The sequence below is a fragment of the Scardinius erythrophthalmus genome (genome assembly GCF_964197995.2).
Source record: "Scardinius erythrophthalmus genome assembly, chromosome: 7".
Classification (NCBI taxonomy): domain Eukaryota; kingdom Metazoa; phylum Chordata; class Actinopteri; order Cypriniformes; family Leuciscidae; genus Scardinius; species Scardinius erythrophthalmus.
The window spans coordinates 7,192,040-7,215,001 of NC_138227.1; the positions used below are offsets into that span (position 1 = coordinate 7,192,040).

The 22,962-nt window shown below is 37.5% G+C and overlaps 2 protein-coding genes across 2 annotated transcripts; both read right to left on the reverse strand.

Annotated features, from left to right (window-relative positions):
- Positions 1-1,286: 1,286 nt before the first annotated feature.
- On the reverse strand, positions 1,287-11,652 carry LOC308693385 (uncharacterized protein). The gene is made up of 3 exons (XM_081370265.1): positions 11,371-11,652; positions 9,278-9,489; positions 1,287-2,377 (listed from the first exon to the last, which is right to left on the reverse strand). The coding sequence occupies exons 2-3, from the start codon at positions 9,360-9,362 to the stop codon at positions 1,359-1,361; spliced, it is 1,104 nt and encodes a 367-aa protein (XP_081226391.1). The 5' UTR covers positions 9,363-9,489; positions 11,371-11,652; the 3' UTR covers positions 1,287-1,358.
- Positions 11,653-12,662: 1,010 nt separating this feature from the next.
- LOC308693354 (uncharacterized protein) lies at positions 12,663-22,710 on the reverse strand. Its single transcript, XM_081370206.1, has 2 exons — positions 22,563-22,710; positions 12,663-14,886 (listed from the first exon to the last, which is right to left on the reverse strand). The coding sequence occupies exons 1-2, from the start codon at positions 22,672-22,674 to the stop codon at positions 13,877-13,879; spliced, it is 1,122 nt and encodes a 373-aa protein (XP_081226332.1). The 5' UTR covers positions 22,675-22,710; the 3' UTR covers positions 12,663-13,876.
- Positions 22,711-22,962: the final 252 nt, after the last annotated feature.

Genomic DNA, 22,962 nt, shown 5'->3' on the forward strand with positions numbered 1-22,962 from the left:
TCAGAACACAAATGAAGATATTTTTGACGAAATCTGAGAGCTGTCTCACTCCTTCATAGGCTGCTAGGTAATTCAAAACTTGTGTGTGATACACATGACCAGCGTAATCCAATAGTGAACCTATGCTTGATAAACTTAAAGGAACACGCCGACTTTTTGGGACTTCAGCTTATTCAAGGTATCCCCCAGAGTTAGATAAGTCCATACATACCCTTTTCATCTTCGTGCGTGCCGTAACTGTCTGACGCACCCACCGCTAGCCTAGCTTAGCACAAAGACTGGAGGTAAATGGCTCCAGCTAGCATACTGCTCCCAATAAGTGACAAAATAACACCAACATTTTCCTATTTACATGTTGTGATTTGTATAGTCACAGCGTGTACAGATAACAAAGTCACATGAGACATCTTCTAACCGTACACATACTCGAAACTATTTTCTCAGAAGGCGAAGCACTGCTACTTGGGCGGAGTGATTTGCTCGCAGTGCCTGAGAAGCCCTGTGGTGAGGAGCAGAGAGTTCTCTCAGAGTTGGAGTAAATCACTCCACAGAAGTAGCAGTGCTTCACCTTCTGACAATATAGTTCCCAGAATGTGTACGGTTAGAAGATGTCTATGTCTTTGTTATTTGTACACAATGTGAATATACAAATCACTAGAAGATGTCTGTGTCTCATGTGACTTTGTTATTTGTACACAATGTGAATATACAAATCACAACATGTAAATAGGAAAATGTTGGCGTTATTTTGTCACTTATTGGGAGCAGTATGCTAGCTGGAGCCGTTTACCTCCAGTCTTTGTGCTAAGCTAGGCTAGCGGTGGGTGCGTCAGACAGAGTTACAGCACGCACAGACATGAAAAAGGGTATGTATGGACTTATGTAACTCTGGGGGATACGGTGAATAAACTAAAGTCCTCAAAAGTCGGCGTGTTCCTTTAAGGTTGAGCCACTGTAGTCACTATGACTATTTTAACAATGTCTTTACTAACTTCGCTGGGATGGCATATCAGTTACCTAGCAGCCTAGAAGGAGTGAGACAGCTCTCAGATTGAATCAAAAATATCTTCATTTGTGTTCTGAAGATGAACGAAAGTCTTACGGGGTTGGAACAACATGAGGGAGAGTAATTACTGACAGTATTTTAATTTTGGGAGAACTATCCCTTTAACTGGCGAACCTTCAACTCATAAGTCCTTATAGCTCTCAGAGCATTTCAACAAATTCAAAAACTAAACTAAATTGTATATTTACAATGAAAATTAAAGTTATTAAACTTACAACACATCATGATATTTTTGTATATGAATAAGAAGGCTTGATGAAAACAGAAAGATCTCTCCACACTGAGTACAGCGCTACTCTCCAGTATGAACTCGCTTATTATGCACTTTCAGGTATCCAGAATGAGCGAAGCTCTTGTTACAAATTGAGCACTTGTAAGGTCTTTCTCCAGAATGAACTCGCTCATGTACTTTCAGAGACCAAGAGTGAGTGAAACTCCTGTCACAATATGAGCACTTGCAAGGTTTTTCTCCAGTATGAATTCTTTGATGCAGTCTCAGACTAAATGCTCTAATAAAGCTCTTCCCACAGTCACAACACACATGATCTCTCTCACCGGTGTGTATTTTCTGGTGCAGTTTAAGAGAGGTCAGCCATGTAAAACTCTTTCCACAAAAAGAACACACATAAGGCTTCTCATTTGTATGTTTTCTCAGGTGTTTTTTTAAAGTCGTGGATACATTAAAACTTTTACCACAATGATCACAGTTGAATGGCTTTTCTCCAGTGTGAACACGCAGATGATTATCGAGAACAAATTTAGTTTTAAAACTCTTCTCACACTGAGTACATTTGTACGGCTTCTCTCCAGTATGAAATCGCTCATGTAATTTTAGGCTTCCAGAATGAGTGAAACTCTTGTCACAATTTGAGCACTTGTAAGGTTTTTCTCCAGTATGAATTCTTTGGTGCAGTTTCAGATAGGCAGCTGTTGTAAAGCTCTTCCCACAGTCATTACACACATGATCTCTCACTTTATCATGTGTTTTCTGATGCTGTTTACAATGATCCAGCCGTGTAAAACTCTTTCCACAGAGAGAACACACATAAGGCTTCTCATCTGAATGAACTTTCAGGTGTAGTTTTAGATGTGATGGTGCACTAAAATCTTTTCCACACTGATCACAGTTAAATGGTTTCCTTCCAGAGGGAAAACACAGATGTTTTTTGAGTCCAGATATATATGTGTAACTCTTTCCACACTGAGAGCAGACGTGCAGCTTTTTTACTTTTTTTCGTAGAGTTTTTAAGTTACAATGTTTTTCATCCACTTCATCCAGTTTGTGTCTTTGCTCCATCGTTTCCATCTGGTCTGAAATAAACATATTAAGTCAGAATCGGTCATGGAGAATAAATGTGAAAATTCATGTGAACCTGATTTATTAGCAGAAAGCAAAAGAGATCAGCATCTGTATAATGTACCAGATATTTGTTGTGGCAAAGGATACCTCTGTCATTTGCTTATTAAAGCGTAACTCTTGCCAAAATGCAACCTAGGGTCTTTTTGTTAATCTACCCGAGGCAAACTTTCGTTTAAAAGCATAATTAGGATGGAAATGTCACTTTTAAGTTTGACCGTATTTTCGTTTTCGGTCAAATTGCCTTTTGAATGAGGGTGCTATAGGGGCACGACTATGATAGCATCAAAAATTGCTATTTTTAAAACACTAGGTGTAGTGGAGATAATGGTTATACGCTCAGTCTGGGTGCTAATTCTGTGTTTATCACCGGGTTCACTCAGGTGTGTCGGCCAGAACACCACTTAAGGCCAAATATTCCAGAGTATGAAATAAAGAGCTGATAGACAGTTCTTATTCTGTTTATTCTGAATGTAAGTGTGGCTTCTATAAAGAGAGAAACAAAATACAAATGAATAGAGGAAACATATGCATACACATTCCTTTTTAAGCACTGATATACATTACCAAACATAAACTAAACAATAATCAGAATATGACTATATATCTCTTAAACTCTAATAATACAGTGCTATGCATAAGTTTAGACACCCATGCTAAAGTTGACTAAAAAGAGGAATAAAAAATCATCTTTTGGAAATTGAAATTAATGCCTTAATTAAAAAAAATTGGAAAAATCCAACCTTTAAGGACACAAATTTTCTTTGTGAATGAATAATGTATCATAAATAAATACATGTTCTTCCTTAAAATACAGGGTGCATAAGTGAGTACACCCCTATGTTAAATTCCCATAGAGGCAGGCAGATTTTTATTTTTAAAGGCCAGTTACTTCATGGATCCAGGATACTATGCATCACCTAGAGATTGGCATGGAGTACTTTCCATAAGATCATCTCTCAATGCAAATCAAACCAGCTATTAGGCTAACTGAAATAAAACCATGCCAATCTCTAGGTATGGTGAACGCTATGTGATGATGTGGGGCTATTTTAATTCCAAAGGCCAAGGGAACTTTATCAGGATGCATAGTATTGCATCGGAGTGTCAGGACCTCGGTTTTACGTCTCATCCGAAGGACGGTGCTCTTTGACAGTATAGTGTCCCCGTCACTACACTGGGGCATTAGGACCCACACAGACGACAGGGTGAGCGCCCCCTACTGGCCTCACTAACACCTCTTCCAGCAGCAACCTGGTTTTCCCAGAAGGTCTTCCATCCAGGTACTAACCAGGCTCAGCCCTGCTTAGCTTCAGTGGGCAACCAGTTTTGGGCTACAGGGTGACATGGCTGCTGACAAATGTAGCCTGGTTCTACCAGACTCTCGTACATTTCATTTGTATAGAAAGTCTGGCCTCTCTCCATTGACAAGCGTTAACTTCCTTGTAGGCGGGTACTCTGTTGAAGTTTAAAACTATTGGATCTGCCCAGAGTCACTCTGGATCTGTCATAACCAATCGCTAACGTATGGTCGTGACGAACCCCGTGGGGAGGAGGGACACAACATCATGGCCACCAACAAAACTCAGCAAAGATTGTTCTTGCTCCGGCTTTAACTTCTGGATATTCGGCAGTGTTGCCACAACGGACCGAATGGCTTCGCTCACATCTTTCTCCGTTACCATTACTGAACTACGACTCAAACTAACGCATGACATCAATGTCATCGTTCTCAGCCACTCCCTCTGTTCGATGATTGGACCGCCAAAAAAATGATCGGAGAAAACCAAAGAATACACCACAATCCCAGACGTAGTACTGAAGGGAAATAAAATTGAGCGGAAGTACGCAGGAGGGTGGAGCCAGGCTAGCAGGAATGTACCACTTCAGCAAATAAATAAAACAAGTTAACTGGCAGAGCATTAATTTAGTTAGTTTTTTAAATAAGAGACGTTCAAGCGCTGAAATGTGTTTTTTAAATCAAGTGATCAAAGTGCTCGTTGCCGCTGCGATCAGTGGCGCGGCCGCAGATACAGTGTTTTCTCGTGTGGCTCGCGCACACGCCGCTCTGTCTTCACTCGGACGCGCGCTTCAATCAGTTGCGGATACTCTCTATTCGTTCTGGTGAAATCATAAAACATAATGCACACAAACGTGTCCCTGCTTGATATACAACCACTGATGAACATAACTGGTTTTGATGAGAAAAAAAAAAACTATACGAGTGCGGATTCGAACTCAGAACCTTTGACCATAGCCTTTAAAGGTGCTCTAAGCGATCCCGGGAGTCGTAACTTCTTGTTGACATTCGAATTGTTGTCAAACAAAACGGAGGCTAGCTAGACCCTCCCTCCTCCTCATCCCGTCACCTCCCTCCTCCCCTCCCTTCCGACATAAAGGAAAGTCAAAATAGTCATTACAAACAAAGTTTAGTTTTACTGATACTTCATTCAATGTGTAATGTCGCCAAGTTAGATAAATGCTTTTATATATTGCAGAACAGAATGCAGAAAAAGTTTTTTTGAAAAGCACGACTACATTTTTCCACACAGTGCTATCAAGAATCGATAAGAGAATCGTTAAAGAATCGTTAAATCGTCAGTGGCATTATTATTGATAAAATCTTATCAATTCTCATCCCTATGTAAAGACAGAAAAATTATAATCAAACATTTAAGAACATACATGTTTTTTTTAATAGTTTTTTGAGAGTTAAAAGATTTAAACATTTTGCTAACATGAGGTCTTGTGTCACTGTCAGTCTTTTTACATCAGTGCAAAACTAGGGTATGCAGATTAAGACCACTATTCATCATCATGTATTGATTAATCCCATGGGTATGTAGCAACAAAAAAAAAGGCGCGACCAAATCATATGCTGGTGCGACCAACTGAGAAAGTTGGTAGCACCAGTGCAATCAGTGGAAAACTAGTCTGGAGCTAGGGCTGGGCGATAAAACAATACCGATAATTATCGCGATTTTTTTCTCGATAAAACGATATCAAGAGGTCGATAAATGTTCGATAATGTTTATGCGCCAAAAGCGTAACAAAACTCATTTGAACAGCGCGCCACACGGACCATTTATCCGCTCGGCTCAAAGTCCAAACGGCAGAGCGAGCTCACTAGAGCAGATGCGTTTACTCCAGGGGGGCAGGGTTTCATATTATTTTGAAGGTACCCCCGGGCGCCGCCATTGGCTAGCAGACCCCCACCTGCTGTTAGCATCCCATTGACTCCCATTAATTTTGGTGTCGCTTTGACAGCGAATAACTTTACATCTGAGGCGTTTAAAGACTCCATTTGTCCATTATTTATTTCTAAAGAAACACGAAAATGTATAAAAGGCTCCATTACTAGATTACGGTATGGCCCTGTAGAAGCAGTTTTTATAAAAATAGGCTAACGATTGCGTCATAACCATGCGACTCTCTGTCGCACAGTAGAGAGATTACCGTATGGACAGGAGGAGAAGCTCGTGGGCATTCGGGGGGACATGGAGGAAAAATGACAAAGTAATTAATCAGAATACTTAGCAAAAGTTACCCCTGCTCCTAGATCATGGACGCCTCCTACTCACACTCTAGCCTGGCTCCGCCCTCCTCCGTACTTCCGCTCAATTTCATTTTCCTTCAGTACTACGTCTGGGACTGCTGTATATTCTTAGGTTTCCAGAAATCAATTTTTTGTAGGACCAATCAGCGAACAGAGGGAGTGGCTGAGAACGATGACGTAGATGTAGTGCGTCAGTTTGAGTTGGAGTAATGGCACCGGAGAAAGATGTGAGAAAAGCTATTCGGTCCGTTGTTGCAAAACTGCCGAATATACAGAAGTTAAAGCCGGAGCAAGAACAATGTTTGCCAAGTTTTGTTGGTGGCCATGATGTTGTGGCCCTCCTCCCCCCGGGGTTCGGGAAAAGTTTGATTTTCCAGCTAAGTGCCAGAATTCCATAACTACTAGAACTGCCGCAAGCGGTCATTTTGATCGCTATTCAAAACTCTATATCTTTAATGATAAATCCCCAATTGAGAGATTAATACATTTATTGTATTAGGATGTCTTTTAAAAACAAAACACCAAACTGTACATTTAAACAAGTTTAATTATTATTTATAAATAAATAATATTCGTAGATGCCCTGAACAAAATGACGGAGAGTAGCCTATGTTTTCATGTTTCCACTGTTCGATCGCGCCCGCCGACACACACACACACACACACACACACACACACAGCATCTTCCAGCATTGCAGCCTGTTCATTATAGCCATAATAAAATATAATAATAAAATAGTCAACCTAACATATAAAAATTCCACTGCTCTGTTTCTCAGTACTAGTAGGCTACAATTCGTACCATTTTATACGTGTGAAGAGGATGATTTTTTCCGTCGATATTGGAACGTGAGTGAAGTTCAAAGCCTATGATAAAGAATAATTTAGCATCCAAATACATCGCAAATGTTGAAACATTTTGATTCTAATTAGAGAGTTACGTGAGCCCAACGCCGCTTACTTTCACTTTCGCTTATAAAGCATTTCATTTTGGCTTTAGTTATTTTTTCATTCTTGTTCTGTTCTGAATATCATTAAATTTAAATGATTTGTTGTTGAATATGTTAGTGTATTTTTTACCACATTTTATTGTTGCGTATATTGGTATAATACCGCGAAATTCGGTGCGGTCAATATGACCGTTTATGGCCGAAATAGGTAAATATGTTCTTTTTTTTTTTTTTGCTTTATGTGTAATTTACATAGGTAATTTATATGAAAAACATTTTAAATGAAAATACAGACACTTTTAGGAAAAGTCAGGTACCAGCAGGATTGTATTTATTTTTTCAACATTGCAGATATAAAATTCAAAACGGTCAAAATGACCGCCATGGCAGTTCTAGTGGTGAATGAGTTAGCTAAGGGGAACGATAGGGATGCAAAGCCAATAGTTGTTGTCGTCTCCCCTCTTGTTGCACTAATGGAGGACCAAGTGAAGGAGGCAGAAAAGTTGTTTCCGTATCGCGCAGTAGCCTGGTGATCATTGTACAGCATTTGCGGCAGATCCGAAACGACCGCAGCGGCGTATTGTTAATGATTAGACCCAGCTTCGACAGTTGACTGAATACATCACTGTCCTTAGTGTCAAATATACATTTAGAATTTGTAAATGTTACCGGCCGGTTTCGGCGCATGACATACGTCACGACCACACGTTAGCGATTGGCTATGGCAGATCCTGAGTGACTCTGGGCAGATCCAATAGTTTTGAACTTTAACAGAGAACCCGCCTACAAGGAAGTAAACGTTTCTCAATGGAGAGATTCCAGACTCTCTGTACAAATGAAATGTACGAGAGTCTGGTAAAACCAGGCTACTCACACTCTCCATCTCTGCAAGTTTCGTAAGGGAATGATTCAGATTTCTCTTGGCACAACTACTAGAAGACAGACGGGTTGCTCACGTCACATCTACGTCGTCAAGCTCAGTTTGAGTCTGCGCAGTACGCTCGACCATCAGGAAGTTATTGCTTCTAATTGACTTCACTTGTCTCCGTTGAATCCAATGGGGTCGCTGTGTCCAGTTTATATACCTTCTGTCTACTGTTTACTCTCATCGGTCTCGGTCACGAAATCCAGTGAGAAGTGCTTGAATTTAGCGAGGAACACAAGTGTCTCAGTGATTTAAACCAGTTTAAAGGCAGATGAAACAGCGCTGACAAACAGGAGAAACACTGTGTGCAACGATACAGTCAGAAGGCTTTTCCGTCTACAAATTCCCATAATTTACCATGGATTTACTGCACATTAGCCTAGTAACGTTAACATTAACTGCACCATGAAATGTGGGATATACTGAATTGTATTATATTATTAATGTAGACGATGTATTAAAGGACTAATGGAATATAATTATAGTATTTAATAATGTATAGGCTACTGTTTTTCATACAAATACCATAGAAATCATAGTTACATTTTGCCATGATAGTAAGGTGCTACAGAGTATGCCTGGTTTCATCTGAGGTTTATGATCTAAATGCATGCATGATACTGGATGACCAATGGTTAAGTTTAATAAAACTCAAACAGTCAGAATATTACATTTTACCAAAAAAAAAAAAAAGAGCACATGCAGAAACTAAGAAATTGTCCAATAAATATATTTATTTTGTTAAGGAAAAATGACAAATGTTTGAATGTTCTACCTCAGATTTGTGAAATGTTCACCAGTTTGGCAAGTGTTAGTCCTGATATGTTCTGACTAATAAAGAGTAGTTTAAAACCACAATTAACGCTCTGGTGTCTACAACTTTCACTTAGGAGCAAAAATCTGCCTTTAAACTTGAAAGAAATAATGATTTGACTTTATCGTGATAATTATCGATATCGACTGATATAAAAAATTTATCGTGATATTTTTTTTTGGCCATATCGCCCTGTCTAGTAAAGTACAGATACAGCCTTTTAGTACTTGTACAGTAGTGAAGTAGTTCTACTTCGTTACTATACACATCTCTGTATAGCACCCTCATTCAAAAGGCAATTTGACCGAAAACGAAAATACGGTCAAACTTAAAAGTGACGTTTCCATCCTAATTATGCTTTTAAACGAAAGTTTGCCTCAGGTAGATTAACAAAAAAGACCCTATAGGTTGCATTTTGGCGAGAGTTACGCTTTAATGTAATCAAAATGTTGATGACAATTGCTATTATTCAAGGTTAAGATCATTTAGACATTATTTATCACCCCTACATTGTGCATTGTTTTCCAGCCACTAAATCAGTTTAAATTACTGCTGGGGGGAAAAATGTCACCAAACTTAAATAATGAAGAATCAAGAATGGACACCAACCTATTTGTTCCTCAGTATCTTCATGTTTTATTCCTGATGGTTCTGGATCACTCATGTCTTCAATCTCCTCTTTAATAAACTCCATCTTTAACAGTAACACAGATTTCAGCTGCTACTCCTGGAGTTTGTCCTTCTCTTGTAGGATGATGGGAATATTCCCAGTATTTATTGGTTAATTGTTTGTGATCATACCGTCGCCCACAGGACCAGATCTAGCAAATTTGAAAAAAACTTAGTGAATTTAGTGAATGAAGAAAATACTTGAATTACATTGAAACTTATCTATTAGATGTTAGAATACATGGTCTTTTTGTATGGTATTATAGACCATTACCAAACCAGAGCACGTGATACGTTTTATATCGTAGTACTTACATCAATTCTGAACCAGAATAATGCCAAACTCTACAAATTGGGAACATCTCTCACATCCAGACTGTAAATAAACGGCATCTGGCGTCAGTTTTAGCTTGAACTGGTCAGATTTACAGCACTCGTGTCTCGCGCTTCATTCTTCTGCTCTTTCGTTTGTTCCAGGTTTGTTGTTCCTTTGGATTCGTTAGGGTTGCCAGAACTAGCGAAATTGCTACGCAAAACCATCGGTAAAACCGCGGACTTGGCAACCTCCATTTGTAAAGCAAACCTGAAAACTCTTTAGCGTATTGCTGCCATCTATTGGATATTCCAAGCAATTTACCCACACATGGGACATATAGATTTTAAATTAACATCCCAGTGGCAGTGGGCACCTTGATATTTGATGTCAAAAGTTAGTCAAGACTTGATCAAGATCATTTTAAGGTCAGTTTGAAAGGCAATGTCTTCAAGTGGTAATTAGGTGAAAAGAGAAAATTAATACCCACGCTGAAATTGGTTTATGTATGCAGGTCAATATTGACAATCATTTTACATCAAACCAATGTCATGGATTGATTTTGACATCAATTTGATGTATTTTCAACATAAATTGCCCACTGGGATTTTATTGATCTATAAGCATTTAGTTAACACAATGCTAAATCATAAATCAGATGTATGTACAATAACATTACGATGTCCAGCAATTGATTAAAATAGTAGGGGAGAGCGGGGCACAGAGTAACACTTTTTGACTTTCTCAGTTTGTGTAAATCTACTTATGGTTCAGAGTATTTTTTTCCACATGTTTAGAACAATTATGTGGTTTTGTTTTATTAACAGTTATTTACAGTATATTACAGTTTATTACAGTATATACTTTTTTCTTGATATACCCTGAAAGAATGGAAGTGAAATGTGACAACATGCCCCATAGGTGGGGTACATTGTAACATGTGAGGGGCACATTGTAACATGACCATATAACAGCTTAAAATGTTATCTGATCTAATAAAAGAATATACAAGACAAACTAAAATATTTTCTAAATAAAATACAATTATTAACTTTTTCATATAAAATAATGGCATTTTTTAATAATTAAATATAAACTCATTTTGGAGTTTTACGAACACAGGAAAACACAGCTATACAACATAGCTCAAAACAAATAAATAATTAGTCATTTCTGAATATTGACTCTCAGTCTTTATTCACCTTTTTCTCGTGTTTTCTCAATAGAATTAATAAAAGTATAGAATATAATAGCATATTTCTAATAGGGGCACATTGTAACGCAGTGTGACAACATGCCCCCACCTGCACAACTGGGATTTAAACCCTTCTAGATTCTTCTGCCAGAAAGCGAAGCATTAAAGAGCTATCTCAACTGTTAAATAACATATTGGAGATTAAAATAATATCAGATTTGTCTAATTTTAAATAAACACAAAAATTAGAGATGAAAAATTAACTTAAGAAATTTACTTTTGCTATGGTTTAATAAATGTCTATGGATATCTTCCAAAAAAATAATAATTTTGGCGCAATTTTTCTCTATATAGTGTTGATATGTAAACTAGTAAATACACCAAGTTTCGTCATGCTGGCATGTGTAGACGTATTTAAAACAGTATGTTACAACCCCGCGCTCCCCTACATTGAGATTGGGTTTAATTTGTCGTTTAAAGGGATAGTTCACTTTGAAAATAAATTTTTGATATGTTTTAGCTTACCTCAAGGGCATCCAAGATGTAGGTGTCTTTTTTCCGCAGTAGTTTCAATTTTGATATTTTTAGGTCAAACCGTTCTTGTCTGTCAGTCATTTCATGCAGGTCTATGGATACTGTCTCAAAGAGCATGCACAGAGTCCAAATTAAAACAATTCCCCATCGTCCAAATTAAACAATTCCCCATCGTAAGTACACATTGATGGCCTAAGACACGAAACGAGCGGTTTGTGTGAGAAAACGAACAGTATTTATATCGTTGTTATCTCTTGAAAACAGCACACGTCCAAATGATCTGACAGCGCAGGCGGGTATAGATATACATAGATGTCGCCTTGGCTACGGTTTCGTTCCAATTAACTGCAGTAGCCAAGGCGACATCTATGTATATATCTATACCCGCCCGCGCCGTCAGATAATTTGGACGTGTGCTGTTTTCAAGAGATAAAAACGATATAAATACTGTTCGTTTTCTCACACAAACCGCTCGTTTCGTGTCTTAGGCCATCAATGTGTACTTATGATGGGGAATTGTTTTAATTTGGACTTTGTGCATGCTCTTTGAGACAGTGAGACAAGAGCACCTGATCACTTGATTTCAGAAACAACACATTTCAGCGCTAGATCGCCTCTTATTTAACAAACGAACTAAATGAATGCTCTGCTAGTTAACTGGAGATGTTTTATTTATTTATTTGTTTGTATTGGTACATTCGTGCCGCGAGATGTTTCAAAAGTGGTGGGGACAATATCGACTTTAGCAAAAAGTGGTGGGGACATGTCCCACCCGCCCCACCCGCAAATTACGCCTATGGTGTCACCTCATAGTTCAGCTTGGATAAAGATGTTTGAACTTTCTAATGTTTAATATTATAATGTTTATTCTTTATCCAGGACAATATTATTTCCAATCCATCATCCCAAATTTGATCAAACCCCCAAATCCTAATCAGTTTTTGACTACGTCTCTTGAGATCATGACTTATCAATTCACAATACAAAAAGAGCCTCTAAAGGTGATGATACACAGGGCAACTTTTTTGAGCAATGTTGCTGGGCAATCTTGCCGGTCGATTGTTTCTTGGGCACTTTCCCATTGAAAATGGGCAATACATTTCTATCTGGATAACTTAGATCGGTCGTGGGCCCTGTGTCTCATCTGGTTACCCGTTGACGCCAACATTGCCTAGAAATATTGCTCAAAAAGTTGCCCTGTGTATCATCACCTTAACAGTTCTTCATGCCACTTCATAAGATTGGTTATGACCCCATAGTAAACAAACAAAAAATCCAGGATTAAGATTTAAATGTTTATTGCCTTTATATACTGTGCCAGATGAAAGCATATGAATACATACAGTTTTAAAAGACATTAAACGGGACATTTTATAAATCACGCAAATTGCACAGTTCTAAAATATGAAAACAGTAGAAACAGACTCTATAATAAAAAGTCCACTCCAAATGAAAACAGTAGTATTAAAGGGACAGTTCACCCAAAAATGAAAATGTTCTCATTATTTACTCACACTCAAGTTGTTCCAAACCTGTATTAGTTTCTTTCTTCTGCTGAACACAAAAGAAGATATTTTGAAGAATGTTGGTAAACAGGCAGCTTAAAAAACAACAACATAGGGGAGCGGGCCAAATTAGTCTCCATGTCCCTGATGATTCACCAGTGCTCCCGATGGCCAGTGGGGCTGGTGCTGATATTTGGGAAAATGCACTCTTGCTTGTTGATTGTTTGTATCATACTTGCTTGTATTGTTCCTACATCATACACCTCATCACAGATTTGCCCAATTGACCAGTAAATAATTGCAAATGGATCAACAGTTAGTTTATTGTTCAATATTTTACAGCTTCTGTTATTTTTTACTGTATACATCCACCAGATCTGGTGAACTGAAGATTTGGTTCTTTATTGTTCTTCAGCATTCAACAATAAAGGATAAAAATGAACCCCATCCACTTTGTATGATACAAGATCTGATAATTTGATTGACAATAATACTGTAGATCCCAAACATATTCATCGCAGTATTAATATAGAATGTTTAAACTTATTCATGGGATTAACTATATAACTCATTCTCTGTGTTCAATACATAATTCAATCAAGACAAGATGTTTCTGTTTTATCTCTCATAATTAATTGAACTTTCAGAACACAATCTAGTACAGTATTTAGTAAATAATTAAATGACTTGAATATATCTAATTCAAGTAAGACATGAATTCAAATTCCTGAGTCAGACACACAGCCTCCGAAACTTTCGTCCATCATAAAAAAAAATTGGATCGGGTTCGATTTTCTGCGTTTTTCGCATCCGTAGCAAGCATTTTGAGAGGAGTTTTGGACAATTCAGAGCCACCGAATTTTTAAGATGACGAATATGAAAAAAAGAATATGAAAATTTCGGACTCAGTGTGCAAGGACGTTAAGAGTTGTTGACTGGCAAAACTCGTCACACATTTACTTGAATGTATTTGACATGAAAACGAAAGTTGCTCACTTGCTACATTTTTTCATATGAGTGTGAAGGCTTGATAAATGTTTGAAACTCTTCTCACACTGAATACAGTGGTACGGCTTCTCTTCACTATGAACTCGCCCATGTATTTTTAAAGATCCTGATCGAGTGAAAGTTTTGTCACAAACTGAGCACATGTAATATCTTTCTCCAGTATGAATTCTTTGGTGCAGTTTTAGATGACTAGATTTAGTAAAGCTCTTCCCACAGTCCAAACACACACAATCTCTCACTTCATCATGTTTTTTCTGGTGCTGTTTAAAAGTGTCCAGCCTTGAATAACTCTTTCCACAGAGAGAACACACGTGACGCTTAACACCTGTATGAACAGTTAGGTGTTTTTTGAGATATGACAATGAAATAAATGTTTTACCACACTGATTACAGTTAAATGGCTTTTCGCCAGAGTGACCATGTTGATGAGTCCTGAGAGCTTTAGTACATCTGAAACTCTCTCCACACTGAGTACAGTGGTACGGCTTCTCTCCAGTATGAATTCTTTGGTGCCGTTTCAGTTCACCAGTTGTAACATAGCTCTTCCCACAGTCCGAACACACATGATCTCTCACTTCATTATGTGTTTTCTGGTGTAGTTTAAGACAGTCCAGTCGAGAAAATCCCTTTCCACAAAGAGAACACTCATAAGGCTTCTCACCTGAATGAACTTTCAGGTGTGTTTTTAGATTTGATGATGAAATAAAATCTTTTCCACACTGATCACAGTTAAATGGTTTCACTCCAGAGTGAACATGCAGATGATAAACGAGACCTGATTCACCAGTGAAACTCTTTCCACAGTGAGGGCATGTATACGGTTTCTCTCCAGTGTGAATTCTCATGTGTCTGTTAAGGATTCCTTCATTTTGGAAAGTCTTTCCACACTGTGAGCAGGAGTGCAGCTTTTTGGCTTTTTTTCCTTGAGATTTCAAGACATGTTTCTCCTCCACTTCATTCAGTTTGTGTTTTTGCTCCGTCACTTCCATCTGGTCTAAAATAAACATATAAAGTAGTCAGAATTAGTTCAAGGAGGATAAATATGAAAATTTAAGTGAACACTTACAATGTAACATTTTTTTCAAAAATGACTTCCAAATAATTATCCCCATGCAAAAAGATGCATTGTACTAATCATAGCTTAAGGTCTTCACTTATGTACTTTAAGTTGGAAAGTAAAAATACACTAGGTACACTACACTAATTTAAGTAAAAATAAAGGTTAAATACACCCCGCATTACGTAATCACGTTGGAAAGGTCAATCGTAATTTAGACAAAAGTACCATCCAATATTTACAAAGCACACATGCAAAGACTAAGTCAAATGTCCTGTAAAAAAAATAATAATAATGAAAACCAACGATGTCAGAAGATTTTGAAGTTGGAGGTGAAACTTATCTGGGAGTTTTTCGCCCTACGGCGGTACATCTGCATACGTCACACCATGTGATCTTTCCAACGTGATTACGTAATGTGTGGCGCATCGCAGAGTTCTGCAAGACGAGCATTTGTGGTTAAAAAGTATATAACATTTTTTTTTTTTTAGAAAATTACCTATTGTTTCACTAGATAAGACCCTTATTCCTCGGCTGGGAACGTGTCGAGTCTTGAAGCTGCATTTAGGGGCCGTTTACACCTGGCCACTTCATGCGTTTTTGATCGGATACATATCCAATCGTGAAAAGACCAGGTGTAAATGCCCTCCGAAACGCATTCGAGACGGATTTGAATCCGATCGCTCAAACCACTTCAGGAGGAGGTCTGAGACGCATTCCAGACGAAACTGGACAAGTGTAAATGCATCTGGTTGTTGAAACCACATATGTAAATTGTACTCCTCCCAAAAATGCTAAAAAATAAACGCGTGAGAGCGTGTTATAGGCTATATCTAATGTTATAGCCAGATATGACGACGCTACTGGAACACGCATCGCCGCAGATGAGAAGCTGAGTATCTATTCATCAAGCCAACGTGCAAACTATCGCAAATCAAAGTGAAAGTAAGTCGCAGATGCTTAATACACAATCATCATCATTTAAAGTAGAGAAACCAATGATCTTACCCGGGCTGTTACTGCTCTCTCTTATTTCGGTCTTAGATTTTTAAATTTTAGCTGATGATCAAAAAAATGCAGCTCATATCTGTTGCTTTCGGTGACGTGCACTCCATTAAATCTGCATATAGCACGGGAATTGAAGATCGGATTTAAATCCGTTTCGCAAAAACACATTTATGTGACCAAGGCAAGGCAAGGCAAGTTTATTTATATAGCACATTTCATACACAATGGTAATTCAAAGTGCTTTACATACTATTAAAAATAATCAGAAGAAATAAGAATATACAAAACAGTTTAAAATAAAGAAACGAGAAAGAACTAAAAATAATTAAAACAGTTTAGAATAAAGACTAAAATAAGACACAGTATAAACAGTCGGACAAACAGTGACACAGCGCTCATTCATTAAATGCAAAGTTAAACAGATGTGTTTTAAGTCTGGATTTGAATGTGACTAATGTAGGAGCACATCTGATCTCCTCTGGAAGCTGGTTCCAGCTGTGGCTGGCATAATAGCTAAAAGCGGACTCTCCTTGCTTAGAGTGAACTCTTGGTATTTCTAGCTGATATGATCCTAGTGATCTGAGTAATCTGTTGGGTTTGTATTCCGTGAGCATATCTGCAATGTATTGAGGTCCTAGGCCATTGAATGATTTATATACTAGTAATAATACTTTAAAATCAATCCTATAAGTAACTGGGAGCCAGTGTAAAGACCTGAGGACTGGTGTGATGTGTTCATATTTTCTGGTTCTGCTAAGAATCCTGGCGGCAGCGTTCTGTATGAGCTGCAAATGTCTTATGGTCTTTTTGGGAAGGCCAGTGAGGAGTCCATTACAATAATCCACCCTGCTGGTGATGAAAGCATGCACTAGTTTTTCTAAGTCTTGACTGGAAACAAAGCATCTAATTCTTGCAATATTTTTCAGATGATAGTATGCTGATTTAGTTATTGCTTTGACATGACTACTGAAACTAAGGTCTGACTCTAAAGACACACCAAGATTCTTGACCTGATTTTTAGTTGTTTGACCCCTAGAGTGAAGGTATGCATCCACCTTGAGAACTTCATCTTTGTTTCCAAACACAATGATTTCAGTTTTGTCTTTGTTTAACTGTAGAAAGTTTTGGCACATCCAGCTGTTGACTTCATCAATGCATTGAAGCAGAGAGTCAATGGGGCTGTAATCATTAGGCGATAGGGCTAAGTAGATCTGTGTGTCGTCCGCATAGCTGTGGTAAGAGATTTGGTTCTTTCTCATTATTTGGCTCATTGGGAGCATGTACAGGTTGAACAGGAGTGGCGCAAGAATTGAGCCTTGAGGGACTCCGCATGTCATGGGCGTCCATTTAGACTTATGGTCACCTATACTCACATAATAACCTCTCCCAGTATGACCTGAACCATTTTAGAACTGTCCCAGAAAACCCCACCCAGTTTTCCAGCCTGTCTAGAAGTATTTTGTGATCGACGGTGTCAAATGCAGCACTGAGGTCGAGTAGAACCCGCACTGATAATTTGCCTGAATCTGTATTTAAGCGAATATCGTTTATTATCTTAATGAGCGCCGTCTCTGTGCTGTGATGCGATCGGAAGCCAGATTGAAAATTATCAAAGTATCCATTTGAGTTTAAGAATTTGTTCAGCTGGTTGAAGACAACTTTTTCAATGATTTTGCCTGTGAAAGGAAGATTTGAGATCGGTCTATAGTTGCTTAATATGGTCTTATCCAGATTGCTCTTTTTCAGGAGGGGTTTGACAACAGCAGTTTTAAGGGAGTTTGGAAAACTTCCATAGAAAAGTGAGGCATTTACCACTTCTAGGAGATCTGCTTCTAAACAGTCTAACACACTTTCAAAAAAAGATGTGGGAAGTGTGTCAAGAGCGCAGGTTGATGTTTTAAGGTGCTGAACGGTTTCTTTCAGAATTTTGCCATCAATTTCTTCAAAATCAGACATAGTAACTACTTTCTCAGGTTGTAGTCTGATCTGACTGACCCCAGCGCAACTCAAGGATGTGCTGATCACCTTTCTAATATTATTGATTTTCTCAGAGAAAAAGGTAGCAAACTCACTACACTTGCTGTCGGAGAGCATTTCACTGGGAATCTGGCTTGGGGGATTTGTTAGTCTGTCGACAGTAGCGAAGAGATTTCGAGTATTATTTAGGTTTCTGTTTATGATATTGGAGAAGAAAGTCTGTCTAGCTTTGCCTAGTTCCATATTGAAAGCACGAATGGTGTCTCTATAGATGTTATAGTGGATTACAAGTTTTGTCTTTCGCCACATGCGCTCTGATTTTCTGCATTGTCTTTTCATAATTTGCACTGCTGTTGAGTTTCTCCAAGGTGCTTTTTGTTTACCATTCTTCCTGACTTTCACAGGAGCAATATCATCAATTACATTTTTAACCTTCGAGTTAAAAGAATCAAGGAGAGAATCAACCGAGTCAGCAGATTATGCTCGGTCTTTGGGATATGGCCTTCATAAATAGTACACTAGTGTTCTCATTTAGGCATCTCTTCTTGACAGACACAGATCTAACTTCAATTAGTGTAAATGGAATCGTTTTGATAAATCAGCTATCCGATCTGAGAAAATGCATGGCCAGGTGTAAACAGCCCCTTAGATTTACATTTGAACCTTCAAACCGTTGGTCGTCATTGAAGTCCATTATATGGAGAAAAATCCTGGAATGTTTTTAGCAAAAATCTTAATTTCTTTTCGACTGCAGAAAGAAAGACATAAACATCTTAAACTAAATTATTACGAAATTTTATTTCTGAAGTGAACTAATCCTTTAAAATTAAACATTTATATTCACCGAACATATTTAAACATATTTAAAGTCCTACATCCAAAAAAACTGTATATGCATGCAAAATTTGCATGAAGAAAACCGTTAAAATGGAGAATTTAAATGCGGATGTGCGGGAGAGAGCAAGCGGAGCCAATCCAGAAAACCGAAACAAACATCACTCCCAACACAATACAGATATTCATCGTCACAAGTTTTCAAGATGCTAAGGTGAGTATTGAGCACTGAAATTATTCTTCAAAGTTTTGCTTTAGGATCTAGTATAAAGTTTAAAAGACATTCAATCACGAGTTCATGCATTCATCAGGGGCTTTCGCACCGGGTAGGTCTAGGAACGAGCCACCAGGATGGTTCCCTGAGAACTAATGGTTCCCTAGGAATATTTTCCTGTTTGCATTTGCAACGCCAGTAGAACTCTGATAGTGATTTCTATCTGTGATAGGTAATAAAGTTTACTTACTTATACATAAGCCGCGCTTGTTGTCCTGTTGCTGACTTTTTATTTTGATGACACTGAGAACGCCAAAGAATGAGCACATGATGCTCGCAATCTTCGTGTTTAATTGTTTACAAAATGTCTAACAGTCCTGTCTAATACGGTATTAGATAGAACTGTTATACATAGAAGGTAGACAGCATATGAAAAAGTATTAGCGTATGCCGTTTGGTTGATGTCCAGTGTTGCTAGCGGAGCAGAAATACATAATTATGTTTCTCTTGGTTCCCTCAAAGATGTGTTGGATTTTCTCCTCAGCGTAAAGGTTGAGAGGCCCATCTATCACTGTTGTCCATGTTTGTAGTGTTATTTTAAATACATAAGATATAATCTGTGTGTTTATACCATTGTTTACACAGCCTTTTTTTTAAATGGCAGGTGCTGGCGTTTCGTGTGCGTTCGGCCAATCAGCGTATATCAACGTCACTGATAGTTCCTATAGTGCTGGTTTCGACCCGACTCTGAAGTAGGAGCTAAATTAGTCCGTCCAAATGTAGTTCCTAGAACTTAAATCATTCCTAGTTCCTGCGGTGCGGACGCATCAAAAAACTGGAACTTCCGCAAATAGTTCTAGGAACTATGAAAAGGTTCCTCCGATGCGAAAGCCATTGGTTTCATGGTCGTGTTTTTCCGGTTACCACATAAGTATCTGATGGTAGCCTATAGTTTTATTTAGGGCTGGGAAATGATTAATCGCGATTAATCGCATCCAAAATAAAAGTTTGTGTTCACATAATATATGTGTGTGTACTGTCCATAATTATTTTGTATATATATAAATACACACACATGCATGTATAGATTTAAGAAATATTTGCTTAAATATACTGTATATATATTATATATAATTTGTATTATTAATAAATAGAAATATTTTATATATAAATAACAAATTTTTCTTAAATATTTACTTGCATGTGTGTGTATTTATATATACAAAATAATTATGCACAGTACACACACAAATATTATGTGAACACAAACTTTTATTTTGGATGCGATTAATCGCGATTAATCATTTCCCAGCCCTAGTTTTATTTCCAGAATCAGAAAGAGCTTCACTCGCCAAGTGTGTGCAAACACACAAGGAATTTGTTGTACCTCATGTCATACATGTCTAAAATACTGTTTGATCGACTTCTGAGATGTAATTTGTTTGATATGTGACCGCTAAAGACAGTGCCTAATAGATATTGCCTTTTAATATCAAACACGTCAAGCTTGGGATTTTATTATTCATCCATTCATTTTTTTTAATCGCTTGTGTCTGGATATCTGAATCTGGATATTTATTTACATACCACAAAATAAACGATAAAGCAAAATCTACATCGACTGACACAAGTCTCATTCTCATTATATGATTAAATAACTTCTGTGATGCAGGGGAACTTCTGTCATTAATGTTAGGTTTTATTTTATTTTGCAAGTTTTTAGTGCCGCATACCGAAAAGCTTGTTTTCCAAATTCAGTTTGGGCGAGTGGAACGGAGAGGGTGTACAAATCCTGTGAGCGCAAAGAATAAACTCCCACAGGTTTGTGTTGGGAAAGATATGGAGGCAATAAACCCAAAATTGATTTATAAATAAACAGGTACCAATTGTTTACATCTGCGTATAGATAATGATGACCAAACAATTCTGTTGTACAGATCCCAGTGATGAGTATTGTTACAATTTAGTAAACCTAAGTGCACAATGATACAATGTATGCAAAGAGCTTAAAAGTTTAGGCCTAGTAGTTGCCGATTTACATAATGACTGGCATAAAAGTGGCCGAAACGAGTCTCAAATGAAAAACATGATTTATTTCTATAATAAAATCCCAGCTTTATTTTTAATTTAGTCCTTAATTGATTAACATGGGATTTAAATGATAAGGAATCATCAAATATTAAACCCAGATGTTTATATTCTGTCACAACCTCTATTATAATACCCTGTAAGGATTTAAGTGATAGTTGATTTGCCAACTTGTTTCTTTGATCGTGAAAATAACATTGCTTTAGTTTTGGTCACGTTCAAAGTCAGGTTTAGGTCACAAAGCCTTTGTTGCACAACATCAAAAGCACACTGTAGAAAAGACAAAGCTTGGTGTACTAATTTGGTTGCACTACAAAAAATCACGGTGTCATCGGCATAAAATTTAAGATTGACCTTACTAATATTGAGATCAAGATTATTAATATAAATGATAAAAAGTAATGGCCCCAGAACCGACCCCTGAGGAACACCCCTCATAATCTTTAAAGGTGTGGATGAATGGCCTTCCATTCGCACACACTGTGTCCTGTCCAATAAATAGCTTTCAAACCAAGAAATTGTATGATTTGACAATCCAGTTAGTCTCAGTCTAGTTTTCGGTTTACTGAAATCAACGGTGTTGAAAGCCTTTGACAAATCAAATAAAAAGTGAAACACAATAATGGCTTCTATCAAACGCCTCAATGATATAATTTGAACCATCATTGCTTTTTCCTAAAACCTGACTGATTGTGTGATAAGATGTCATGTTCAGTCAAATATGAAAACAACTGCTCACTAATAAGAGATTCAAAATCCTTAGACAGAATGCAAAGTTTAGAAACCGACCTATAGGCCTAGTTATTCATATCAGAAGGATCTCCTCCTTTTAACAATGGAATAACAAATGCATATCTTTGGAAATTCATTAAAACTCAGTGAAATATTATATAATTATGCCAAAGGGGCAGCTAGATTTTTGAATGTATTCAGTTATGTACCCCATATGTACCCTTATTTAAAGTAGGGTATTTTCACCAAATATCCTGTGTTGGAATTGATTTGTCAATAAAGTAATGTGATAAAATGTCAACCCTGTTGTCTGCTTAATGTATATAGGATATATGTATTTTTTTTAAAAAATACATTTTTCTTTTGGGACAGTGAGAAATAAAATTGTTACTACAATTTAACGTTCAATTGGACCAGCAACAGGTTTGGTAAACTACATTTTTCCATTGGCTCGCATATTATTTGTGATTGAGCCCAAGTGAACAGAATGTTGCCACAACTGATCAAATTTAATAAACTGAAATTAAATTAGGCCAATTGAAAAAAATAGATTTGAACTTAACAGGAATCCGTCTGTGTGATTTTCAAAGTATCAGATTTTTGATGTGGCAAAGTTTAGCTCAACAATTAAAATGTGTTTGACTTTGACAACTTCCATACATGATTATGACCATTTAGATGCATTTCTGTATCATTTATCAGTTAAGTTATACAGATCAGTTTCCAAAGCAACAATGAAGAATCAAGAATAGGCACCGACCTGTTTGTTCCTCAGTATCTTCTTGTTTAATTCTGGATGAAACATCGCTCACATCCAGACTGGAAATATACGGCATCACGCGAAAACTTTCTGCAATCGTCTTTTCATTCATGGTCGTACAGTTATCAACAACGATGTTTGAAAAACTCTCTTCTGCGCATGCTCAGTCAATGCGCGCGATGTCATGACTTCTTAAAGGGGCCGCACACATTCTAAAGCAAATCACTGGTAACGTATATAACACGTTGTAATCGTAAAAATGGCTTTGACAGTCTAGTCACCTTCACCTTGTTAAAATTAGGGTTGTTTTTCTGTTAGACATGGTTGCACCTTTACCCTTTGCATCCTTAATATGGTGTCTTCTTTTGAATGTTACGTCAATACGTTTATATAAACGTAC

Bases quoted from the DNA above. Each gene is read 5' to 3' on its own strand.
- LOC308693385 (XM_081370265.1), bottom strand. From the start codon at position 9,362: ATGGAGTTTATTAAAGAGGAGATTGAAGACATGAGTGATCCAGAACCA. The intron at 2,378-9,277 runs GTTGGTGTCCAT...TGTTTATTTCAG, and splicing joins AGATACTGAGGAACAAATAG to ACCAGATGGAAACGATGGAG.
- LOC308693354 (XM_081370206.1), bottom strand. From the start codon at position 22,674: ATGAATGAAAAGACGATTGCAGAAAGTTTTCGCGTGATGCCGTATATT. The intron at 14,887-22,562 runs GTCGGTGCCTAT...TGTTTATTTTAG, and splicing joins AGATACTGAGGAACAAACAG to ACCAGATGGAAGTGACGGAG.